Here is a 10,282-nt window from a genome sequence, read left to right as displayed (position 1 = left end):
GTGCCTGAGGAGCGGCGGGACACCGGGCGTCCTTTCGGGACGTGAAGCGTCCTTTAGGGTGGCCTCCCCGTGCGTGTGGCCACCGTGCCCCCTCGTGGCAGCGAGACACAGCTCGTGGTCGCGGGCTGGCGTGGGCATGAAGGCAGGGATGGAGATGGGGAAAGGAATGGAGGTGCTGGGTGCCACGGGGTGCCCTGGCAGGGTCACTTCATCCCACCTCGAGGAGCCAACTGGGGATGCAGCACGCCAACCCCATCACTGCTGATGCTGCTAAAGCCACACGTGCCCCAGGTCCCCACCAAGCCTCGTGTGACTGCCACAAACCCGCCTCAGCTCGCAAAGGTGCCTGCAGGATCCTGCCACCCCCTCTCCTTCCCAGGGGGTCACCCCTGCCAGTTGTATTTTTGGCATAAACCACTTGTGCTGTGGCCAAGCCAAGCACTTCAGGCGCCGCTCAAGGGCAGCATGTGTCCAGGGCCAGGCTGGGAGTCCTGGAAATAACACCAAGGCTGAAAAAAAAAAAAGGTGGAAAAACCCAAACATGTTCCCCTGCACCCTGCCTCAGTTTCCCCCAGCAAGCCCTCAGGAGTAACAATCCTGGGATTGTGACATGTGTAATGTCACTTTAGGTACCTAGAGTAGGTGCAGGAGTCAAGAAGGTGCTTTCTCAACCCTTTCTCCTTCCTCCTGTGTCTCGTTGTTGCCTATCATAACCTCTTTGTCCTGTTTTTGCAGCCCCAAGTCAAGCACCCAGAAGGCAGGAAAGCCAGACCACATCTTGGGGCACTTCTGGGACACCTGCAGCTCTCAGTGTGGCATCTTGCTGCTCTCAGGGCCACTCAGGAACATCTCAGACACACTGCAAGCTGGGGCAGGCTGGCATGTCCAGCCTCGTGGGAGAGAAACAACCCTGGGCAGAGATAGCCAGGAGGAAAAAGCTGCCCTGCCCTGTGGAGTTCTTCTTCATTCCTCGAACGCCACAGAGACCTGCTGTGCGGGGTTCAGGGCTGGAGGCAGCGCCAGGGCAGCGCCGAGGTGGAGCTGTCATGATGGATGACATGACACCATTCCCAAATGCCTCTACCACAGGTGACAGTGCCCAAAGCACCGCAGCTGGCAGAGGGGGATGCTCAGGAACGGTACCCACCTGTGAGGAGCATCACAGCCAGCACCCAGTGTGGGGTTTAATCTGTGTCTGGCATGGCATGAGCCACACTGGGACAGGAGGTGGCAGGAACATCTCTGAGGCTGTCATGGGGACAAGCAGATGCTCTCCTTGATGCATTTATAGGAACAGGCAGCCAAGCACAGGTATTTCCGAGGCTTGCAGCTGGGGGACACATGGCTGCTGTCCCCTGGACCTGCTCCTAGAGGGGAACAACCACCCTGCCTCTGACCCAGGTCTGGGTCTGGCTAAACTCTCCAGGAGAGGTTTGTAAAGGAGAAGTGAGGTGTGAGATGATTTTACTGTGCTGTGGCCTTGTGTTCAAGCTGCTGCTCCTGCCCTTGAGCGTGCAGCCTTGAGCCTGGCAGCAGTCCTTGCTCCTTTTGGAAAGTCCCCCAGCTGTCCTGGTACAGAGGGGACTGTGCTGTCCCCAGAGGGACGATGGTGCCTGCAAGCCACAGGGCTGGCTGAGTGCTTGCCCCAGGCAGCAAGGCTGGGGATGCAAGAGGAGAGATACTGGCTTGGCCAGGGAGTATCACAGAATTCTGGCCTCTCAGGTACAAGAACAAGAGATGCTGGCAGCATATCAGATCATTTTATTGCCACAGCAGCCGTGAGCCAGACTCAGTTCCCAGAGGGGGTCTGAGTCCAGCCCCTTGACCCCTCTAATACTGTTGAGAAGATGAACCCTGAGCCTCCATGCATGGGTGCTGAGCATCCTCCATCCCGGTCGCCACAGAGCAGCTCTGGGGCATCACTCCCATCCTGCTGCCTGCACCCCCAGGAGCTGGAGGCCAGCAGGGAAAAGTGAGGCAAGGCCAAAGGTGCGTAGTGTCCTGATCCTGGAACCGCAGGGGCTGCCACCACGTCCTGCCGGGGGGCTGCTGGCAGTAGGGAGCAGCAGGGGCCCTCTCGGCCCCCTCAAACCTCCATGTCAGGTGCCCGCCCCAGGCCCAGTGCCTGCACCAGTTCATCGCTGAGCCCGCTCTTCAGCGTCCGCCGCACTGCAGGAAGAGGAGAGTGCGGCACTGGCAGCACGAGCAGCACTGGGTGCCAGAGTCCCCATGCACTGGGGGCCTGCCCAGGCAGGGCAGGGGTAATGGGGTGCAGTGGCACAGACTGGTCTCAGGGTACGTCCTGCCTGGTGGGCTCAGCATGGCAGGTCATGGGTGGCCCATGGGGAAGGAGCCAGACAAGGCATGGGAACAAGGACACAAAGGACAAGGCATGAGGACAGAGCACAGAGACATGGAGATGGGACGAGGCATATAGACAGAGTACAGAGACATGGAGATGGAATAGAAGGCAGGGACAGAGATGTGAAGGAGTATGGGGACTGGGTAGAGCATGGGAAGAGAGATACAGAGATGGGACAGCGCATGGCAACAAAGAGAAAGGGTAAGGGGACAGGGACACAGAGCTGGGAAAAAGCATCTGGGCAGGGACACAGAGATGGGACAGGGACATGGAGATGGGACAGAGTACAGGGACAGAGCGCGGGAACAGAGATGGAACAGGGCACAAGGACACAGGGATGGGACTTACAGGATTTCCGATTGCCACGGGACCTCCTGCGCTCTTTGTTGGGGCAGGGTCGGGGGTTGGCATTGTGAGTCACTGATTTCACCAGCCGGTCCATGATTTCATCTGAAGCATCATCGGGGGAGCTGGGAACATCCTCCTGGGCTGGAGAGCCCTGGGTCGGGGTGCCATACCCAGTTCCTGTATGGGGACATTGAGGATGCTGGCACCAGCTGTTCCCAGCCAGCTGGGCATGCCTTGAGTTCCTCTGCCATCCTGCTCCTACCCTGGCTGGCTCTGCTGCGGCGGGCAGGGATATCTGTGGGGGAGGTCAGCACAATCTTCATGCTCTCGTGACCTGCTTCCATCTGCTCCTTGGGGCTGCTGGACACCACGGCAGATGGCAAAACTGCCTCGGCAATGCCAGAGAATTTCTCAGTCTGCAATGGGAGGAGAGGTTGGTGTTGGGGACATGGGGAGCATCACCTCCTGGTGGCACCCAGCTGAGTGTCCCCGTACCTCGGTGATGAGCCGTCCCCGGGTCTTGCTGCGCTCGCGGTGGGCAGCACGTTTCTTCTGCTGCTGCAGGACGCGCTCCCAGCACGTGCGGTACTCCAGGGCGAACTCCCGCAGCAGTTTGCAGATGGACGTCACCTTCACGTCCCGCGCCGCGCTCACCGGGTACCCCAGGTACAGCACGAAGGAGTGAAACCTATGGGAACACCGGTCACAGTGGGCCACCAAACAGACTGCGAGGTTCCTGCTGTGTCCCCAAGCCACCAACCTGTTGAGGACACGCCTGTGCACCACCTTCAGGACGATGATGCGCTGAGTGCTGTCCTTGAGGAACTCTGTCAGCTTGGTCTTCAGCACTGGCTTGGTCTCATGCTTGGCAATCACCTTCAGGTTGTGCCAGGAGGCCCTGCACCTCCGCTCCAGCTGCACCAGGCTGTTGGCCAGCTCTTCAAAGTCAATCTGGAAGAGTGAGATGTCAGTCCCTGGCCATGCTGGTGTAGCTGGGCAGCCACAGGACCCACACCCTATCCTTGCCCGGGTTCACCTGCCTTGCCTCACCTTGGCGGAGCGGGTGATGGAGGCAATTTCTGAGTAGAGGTCAGTGGTTTCTGGGAACTTCTCTACCACCATCTGGCAGAGATGGTAGAGCAGGGACTGCCGGTGCACCGTGTCCTTCACTTCCGAGACCTTCTCCAGGTAGCCCAGGTCAAAGCCTCTGCTCTGAAACCCAATGGACTTAGCAGGGACTCTCTTCCCTACTCCAGCAGACATCCAGTCTGCAGACCCACTGGGTCCCCACCAGCACCTCCCAGCTCCCCATGGACCCTTCTGGGTGCCCATGCTGCATGGCTGGTCCTCACCCTGCTCCTCACCTGGGAACCATTCAAGAAGTTGCCCATAGCCAGCAGTGTGGCCAAGATGCACTTGAATGTGTGATTTCTGGCCAGCTGCTCCATGCCTACCTTCAGATCAAAGAGCGGCTCTGCGATCTCCTGGGTGAGGGGAGAAGCAGGTGAGATCCCTTGGCCACTCTCTCCTTTGGGAACTTCAGCATTCACCCATGAGGACAACCACCTCCTGGTCAATCCAAGCCCATGCTTGCCTTGGGGACCTGAAGCCCATCCCCAGCCAGGATGGCACCTCCCATGTTTGGATTTGACTGGTCCTCACCAGAAACATGCTTGGCTCAGTGCTTAGCACTGCTGGGGTGTCAGTGGTGGGAGGGCAGAGGGGAGATGGGGTACATGGCTCCGTACCTGCTCCAGGCTTTCATAGTCCAGCTTGAAGGCCCAGAGCTGGAGCCTGGCTGTGAGGTCACTGATGGAAGACAGGGAGAGCAAGAACTGCTCTGCAGAGCCCAAAGGCACGTCAGGATTGGCCAACTGGGCCTCCTGGATCTTCTTTTTGATATGTCAGACTCCACGCACGGGATGTGTCATCCCAGGCAGAATGGCTTGGAGGTCTCCCAGCCTGGGGAAATGACCTGCTGAGGACCTCAGAGGAGCCGAGCTTGCTTCTCTTGTGCTCACCTCAATCCCTTCCTTACTGACCGCAAACTCATCAAAGTTGAGTACAGCTGTCTTGATTATATGGATGGGCGGCAGCACGGTGAGGCCAATGTTGATGGCGTTGCTCCTCTTGGGGTCCAACACCACCACCACCTTCTTCCCATCTATGGCTTTCTGCAAAGAGGATAGGATGGACGGGGACAGCCAGGCAAAGGGCTCGCCCTCATGAACTTATCATGAACACAGACCATGCAGTGAGCCAAACCAAATCTGTGCACTGCACATAACCATCCCCATTGAACCTCTGGGCTGCTGGTGCCCATCCTCGACACAGGGTAAGGGTGACAGTGCATGCCGAGGGTCCCCACAGGAACCCACAGCCTTCCTCCCACTCCTCAAGTCCCCTTGGCCAGTGGATGCCCACCGGTACCTTTGAGGTTGGCGCTTCCTTTGACCGTGACTCAAAGAGATGCTCCAGTTTGGCAGCATTGACCTCGACATTCTGCAGGGATGCCCAGAGTGTCCCCTGGCCGAACTTGCCAGGCCCCACAGTGCTATCCAGCTGCTTCAGCTCCTTCCAGAAGAGCTTCACTGTCCTCTTCTTCTTGGCCTGGGAGGGGCCATCTGTTGTTGAGGGGCCTGGCAGCCCTGGCGGGGGTGGGCAGCTGGGGACTGCAGGAGGTGGAGGTGGAGGTGGTGGGCAACCAGGGATAGCAGGAGGTGGAGGTGGTGGGCAACCAGGGAGGGCAGGAGGTGGAGGTGGAGGTGGTGGGCAACCAGGGATGGCAGGAGGTGGAGGTGGTGGTGGTGGTGGACAACCAGGGAGGGCAGGAGGTGGAGGGGGAGCCATGAATGTTCCAGCACTCATTGCTTCAATGCCAGGATGGAGGAAGGATCCGTTGGTCATTGGCCCCGTGTCCAGGATGTCAAAATCTTCTTCTTCCCCCAGATCAGTGAAGTCCAGGTCCTTGATCTTCAGCTGCACAGGGATGGTCTCCAGGCGCTCCCATGTCAGCTCTGTGTCCTTTTTGATGGGCATCATCCCAGTGTTCTCCAGCTTCTGCGTGTGGGTCTCGGCATCTATGCTGGACACGGCACGTACCAGCTTGGCATGGGCACTGGCCACTGGCCCATCTAGAGCCCTGCCACGGAGCCGGCCACTCTCCTGATCCTGGCTGCTACTTCCCTTGGTGTCCATTTCCACCTCGTCCTGGATCCGAGGGGGTAAAGGTATTTCATGGAACACCTTCTCCATTTCCGACTCCGAGGAGCCCTTGGCATAGAGCATGTCCAGCATAAACTTGGTGTCAGAGGAGATGGTGCTGCAGGAGTCAGTGGTGTCAGGTCGAGCCAAACGAGACCCTGCAGGGAGAGAGGAAGAAGCTGGGACACTCTGCTTGGAGGGGGCAAGTGGTGTTGGGCTCCACGTGGAGTTGGAGTCCTGTTCCTCGGTGGGGTGTGCTCAGATGCCAGCATTTTTAGCAAGGTGCTACCACCAGCTCCTCCAAGGCTCTGTGTATCACAGGCATGGGATGAGGACAGAGGGGCCACTAATCCCCACCCCAGGGACCTGGATGAGCTGGGAACACACACCCTGGCAGCACCTACTTATGCTGGGTGGCTCCATCCTGGAATCAGAGGTGCCGTGGTCTCTTTCCCATGCAAGAGCAGTAGGATGCTCCAGTGTAGTATCGCTGAGGACATCGAGCCGTCCCTTGGCCATGGAAGAGATCTTCTCCTTTTGGGCTGCAGCCAGGTTTTCCAAAAAGCGAGCTCTGCAAGATGGGGTGGACATTAGCTGGGAGCAAAGCAGGGATGGGGACAACAGGGATAACCAGCACACCACACCATGCCACACTGCACAGCCAGTCCCACAGCACAGAAACCTCCTGCACTGGCCACACCGCATCAGGGACACCGAGGATTCAACCTCCTCTGAGCCCTGCAGAGAGAGGCAATGGCCCCATGGCTCAGGGACAGGGTCACTGCAGCCCCATGGAAGCTGAAGGCTTCTGCCATCAGGGTGCCGCTGTCACCAGTTGGTCCCAAAAGACCCGGTGCTCACTGCAACCTTCATCCAAAAGCTGCAAAACCCAGGAGGGCACCAAGGCAGGGACTTGAGGGCACGCTCCTGCTCCTCATTCCCTGTGTGGCCGGAGCCCAGATACCTCCAGCCGGGCACCAGTCCAAGGAAGCGCATGCCTGGAGACACACGCATGCCTCTACTTACTCAAACTTCTTCAAAATAGGCTTGTCCCCATGCAAGGAGGGGGCATCCTCCCGCCTGAGGGAAAACAGGGGTTAGCCCCCCGCTGCTGGCAGCCCCTTGGGGCTTGTGTGTCCTGCACACACCACCTGGCAGCCCTCCAGCATGGCCCCAGGGTTCATGAGGTTCATTCAGGAGAGCCCTGGCGAGTCCCCTCCTACCCAGGCAGCACATGGCATCAGGTGCTGGAGAGATGGGAAATCGTCTCCTGCACCAGGCCAGGACACCTGGAGCAGGCTGTGCCACCCCCAGCAGGGACACCTCACCCCAAAGCGGGAATCAGAGGGTGCCATATCCTGTGGGGTGATGGGGGAGTGGGTTGGGGTCCTGCAGATAGGACTTGAAGGGGAGAGGCGAGGGATGGGGGCAGCAAGGTGGGTGCAAGCGCCCACTGCCCCCAGAGCATCATAGGATAGGGCAAGGGAGAATTAATAGCACATTAAGCTGAAACAAAGTAGGTTTAAATTGGGTATTAGGAAGAAATTCTTCCCTGTGAGGGTGGTGAGACACTGGCATGGGTTGCCCAGAGAAGCTGTGGATGCCCCATCCCTGTAAGACAAGGCTGGTCTAGTGGAAGCATTGGAACTAGAAGATTTTTAAGGTCCCTTTCAACCCGAACTGTTCCAGGATCTTATGATTCTATCATCATGCTGGGAGGGAGCAAGCACGTGCAGAGCCCAGGCACTTACCAGACAGGGGCAGTTTGGTGCAGCCTGCAAAAGGAAAGACAGAAAGAGTGGGCAGAGGAGAGGGCAAGCGTGGGCAGAGAGGAGAATGAGGAGGAGCTGGAGCAGAACTGTGCATGCCCGAGGGATGCCTTGGAGCCCCTGGCTGGACCCTTTGACACCTGCTGCTCCCTCATACATATCTCCAGCTCCAGTGCCCTCCCAGACTGCTTCCCCCTGGGAAAGGCAGAGTGTGCCCTGGGATGGACACACGTCATGCTCCTGGGAGCCCATCCTGCTGCCCTGGGAGACCTCCATGCACCCAGCCCCTCCTGGCTCCTTACTTGTAGACACTGCGCTCTCCTGGGCCTGGGGGCTGCTCCTTCTCAGCCACGGGGGAGGCCAGGGCCAGCCGCACGCTGGACGTGCTGTTGTAGATGCTGGTGGGACAGGGTCTGGAAGAAGGTGACAGGGACTGAGAGCAGGTCCCACAGGGCTGCTCTCCACCCTGGCACCAGCAATGGATCCAAGTGCTGTTTATGCGGCATCTCAGTGTCTCCACCATGCCAGGAGCATCCCCACCGCAGACCACCTCCAGCTGCACTTACTCTGCTGGGCTGGTCGGTGCAGGGACAGGCAGGGTGTTCTCAGCTGGGGCCTCCTTTGGAGTGCCAGGAGACCCCAGCAGTGGCTGGGCATCAGCACTGGCATCCTGGGAGCCACCCTGGCATCGCCACCCACGCCGGCCCTCGTCTGTCCTCCTCCGCTCTTTGCGTCCCCCTGGGGGCGGCTCTTCCACATCATCCTCCAGCTTGAGAGCACTCTGTGGAGGGACCAGGGTTATGGCACTGGGCACAGCAGCATCCCTGCCACCCCATGCACCCACCCTCCCTGCTGGAGGCAGGCAGCACACGGCCAGATCCTGCTGGAGCCCTGCTCACCTCGTAGAGTGTGAACTGCTGCTTCAAGTCGAGGTCGGTGCCCTTGCTGCCCAGGTACTGCTGCACCACCTGCTCCATGCCCTGCTGCTCCAGGCAGTCGGTCACATCGTAGAAGGTGTCCTGATCTGGGAGGGCTGCCAGTGTCTGGGCAGAATCAGAGGGATGCTGCTGGCACTGGGGTGATCCACACTGAGCCCCACCAGTGTGGCACCACGGGGACACCCTCACAGACCTTGTTGATCAGCGTCATGGTGAACACCAGCAGCTCCGTGTCAGCCCCATTGCGCTGCCCCAGGATGGCCATTAGGTTGGACCATGGACAGGCACCTGGGAAAAAAGGCACGAACAGGTGACATGCAGGCTGGGAGGGGACACTGTCCCCCAGCAGGGACCTTGCAGGAGGCTGGAGCTGCACCTACCTCTCGCCTGATCCACGGCATTGACGGCGCGGATGAGCAGCAAGGCGTTGGGCTCTGTGTACTCCACAAACACCAGGAGCAGCTTCAGTGCCGTCTTCACCACCAGGCGAAACTGGGACAAGGGATGGCAGCTGGGACAGCAGCAGTGGCAGGAGCCTGCCAGCGTGCTGCTGGGACACTGTGGGATGGCTGTGCCCATGCCCCAGGACTGGGAGCTTTGCCGTGGAGCCAGGGACCTGCAGCTGTGAGGCTGACGGCCAAGAGGCACTGGGAAGGGACCTGGAGCAGGAGTGTCTTACTCAAGCTCTGTGCCTGGGAATGTGGTCACATCAGGACAGGGAGCTCTGCAGATCCTGGGTGACTTCCAGATGGGTGGGAGTAGGACCCAACACAAGCAAAGGTACCAGGGTACCAAGCCCAGAGGCAGAGAGTGAAGTACATCCTCTGAGGGATGGTGCAAGGGAACAGCCACAAGCAGGGAAGGGGGTGCAGTGGAGGGCACAGACAGCTCCCCAAGAACAACAGGCACTCACTGGGCTTCCTGACAGCGTGTACAGCCACTGGACAGTCTCGTTGTGGTTGATGACACCCTGCATCCCATCCATGAAGAGCATGATCTGGCTCAAGGCTGCAAGGCAGAGAGTGGGCAGGCTGACGGTGCAGCAGGCAGGGGTTGGGAATTCCCATCCCTGCACAGCATCACCGCAGCAAGGGCGATGTCTGGCACTGCAGGCTCCTGCTGTTCCCATTCTTCTTCAGGCTGAGCAGGAGATGAGGGGAGAGGATTTGTCAGAATAAATGGCATCGTAGAATGGTTTGGGTTGGAAAGGACCTGAAAGATCATCTCGTTCCAACCCCCCTGCCACAGGCAGGGACACCTTCCCTTAGACCAGGTTGCATCAAAGACTCATCCAACCTGGCTTTGAACACTTCCAGGGATGGGGCATCCACAGCTTCTTTAGGCAACCTGCTCCACAGGTGCCCTGTGCCCAAATACCAACCCCGGAGGATGTAATTCTGGTAGTTCTGGTCAGCTTCTGCCCCCACTTTGATCAGGCATGTCAACCCCTCCAGGTTCACAAACTCTGGCACCAGGTCCTTGTCCTCCTGTGGGGAGAAGGCCAAGTGTTACCACAGTGTGGGGTGGGCAGCCAGCTCTGGGGGAGCCCCTGGCCCCCCACTGCACCAGCACCACCTCACCTGGAAGAGCTGCTTCAGGGAGAAGAGGGACCTCCGCAGCTCCGGCCCCTGCGAGTTGTACAGCTTCTCTGGGAGGAAACG

At 59.1% G+C, this 10,282-nt stretch overlaps 1 protein-coding gene across 1 annotated transcript in view; it reads right to left on the bottom strand.

The window, feature by feature from the left end:
* Positions 1-1,738: 1,738 nt before the first annotated feature.
* FHOD1 (formin homology 2 domain containing 1) overlaps positions 1,739-10,282 on the bottom strand; it is a 17,219-nt gene continuing 8,675 nt past the window's right edge. Inside the window, exons 4-24 of the mRNA XM_017740808.1 lie at positions 10,202-10,269; positions 10,003-10,108; positions 9,535-9,629; positions 9,002-9,113; positions 8,815-8,909; positions 8,583-8,726; positions 8,250-8,464; positions 7,986-8,096; positions 7,666-7,689; positions 6,941-6,994; positions 6,319-6,485; positions 5,141-6,072; positions 4,708-4,884; positions 4,459-4,602; positions 4,075-4,194; positions 3,761-3,922; positions 3,471-3,661; positions 3,206-3,398; positions 2,973-3,126; positions 2,711-2,887; positions 1,739-2,169 (exon numbers count right to left, since the gene is read on the bottom strand). Coding sequence (XP_017596297.1) covers positions 2,087-2,169; positions 2,711-2,887; positions 2,973-3,126; positions 3,206-3,398; positions 3,471-3,661; positions 3,761-3,922; positions 4,075-4,194; positions 4,459-4,602; positions 4,708-4,884; positions 5,141-6,072; positions 6,319-6,485; positions 6,941-6,994; positions 7,666-7,689; positions 7,986-8,096; positions 8,250-8,464; positions 8,583-8,726; positions 8,815-8,909; positions 9,002-9,113; positions 9,535-9,629; positions 10,003-10,108; positions 10,202-10,269 — 3,524 coding nt within the window. The 3' untranslated portion in view covers positions 1,739-2,086. The remainder of the gene's footprint in view (positions 2,170-2,710; positions 2,888-2,972; positions 3,127-3,205; positions 3,399-3,470; positions 3,662-3,760; positions 3,923-4,074; positions 4,195-4,458; positions 4,603-4,707; positions 4,885-5,140; positions 6,073-6,318; positions 6,486-6,940; positions 6,995-7,665; positions 7,690-7,985; positions 8,097-8,249; positions 8,465-8,582; positions 8,727-8,814; positions 8,910-9,001; positions 9,114-9,534; positions 9,630-10,002; positions 10,109-10,201; positions 10,270-10,282) is intronic.

This window comes from Corvus brachyrhynchos, unplaced genomic scaffold, assembly GCF_000691975.1.
Source record: "Corvus brachyrhynchos isolate BGI_N302 unplaced genomic scaffold, ASM69197v1 scaffold26, whole genome shotgun sequence".
Lineage (NCBI taxonomy): Eukaryota > Metazoa > Chordata > Aves > Passeriformes > Corvidae > Corvus > Corvus brachyrhynchos.
This window is presented reverse-complemented; position numbering and strand designations above follow the sequence as displayed.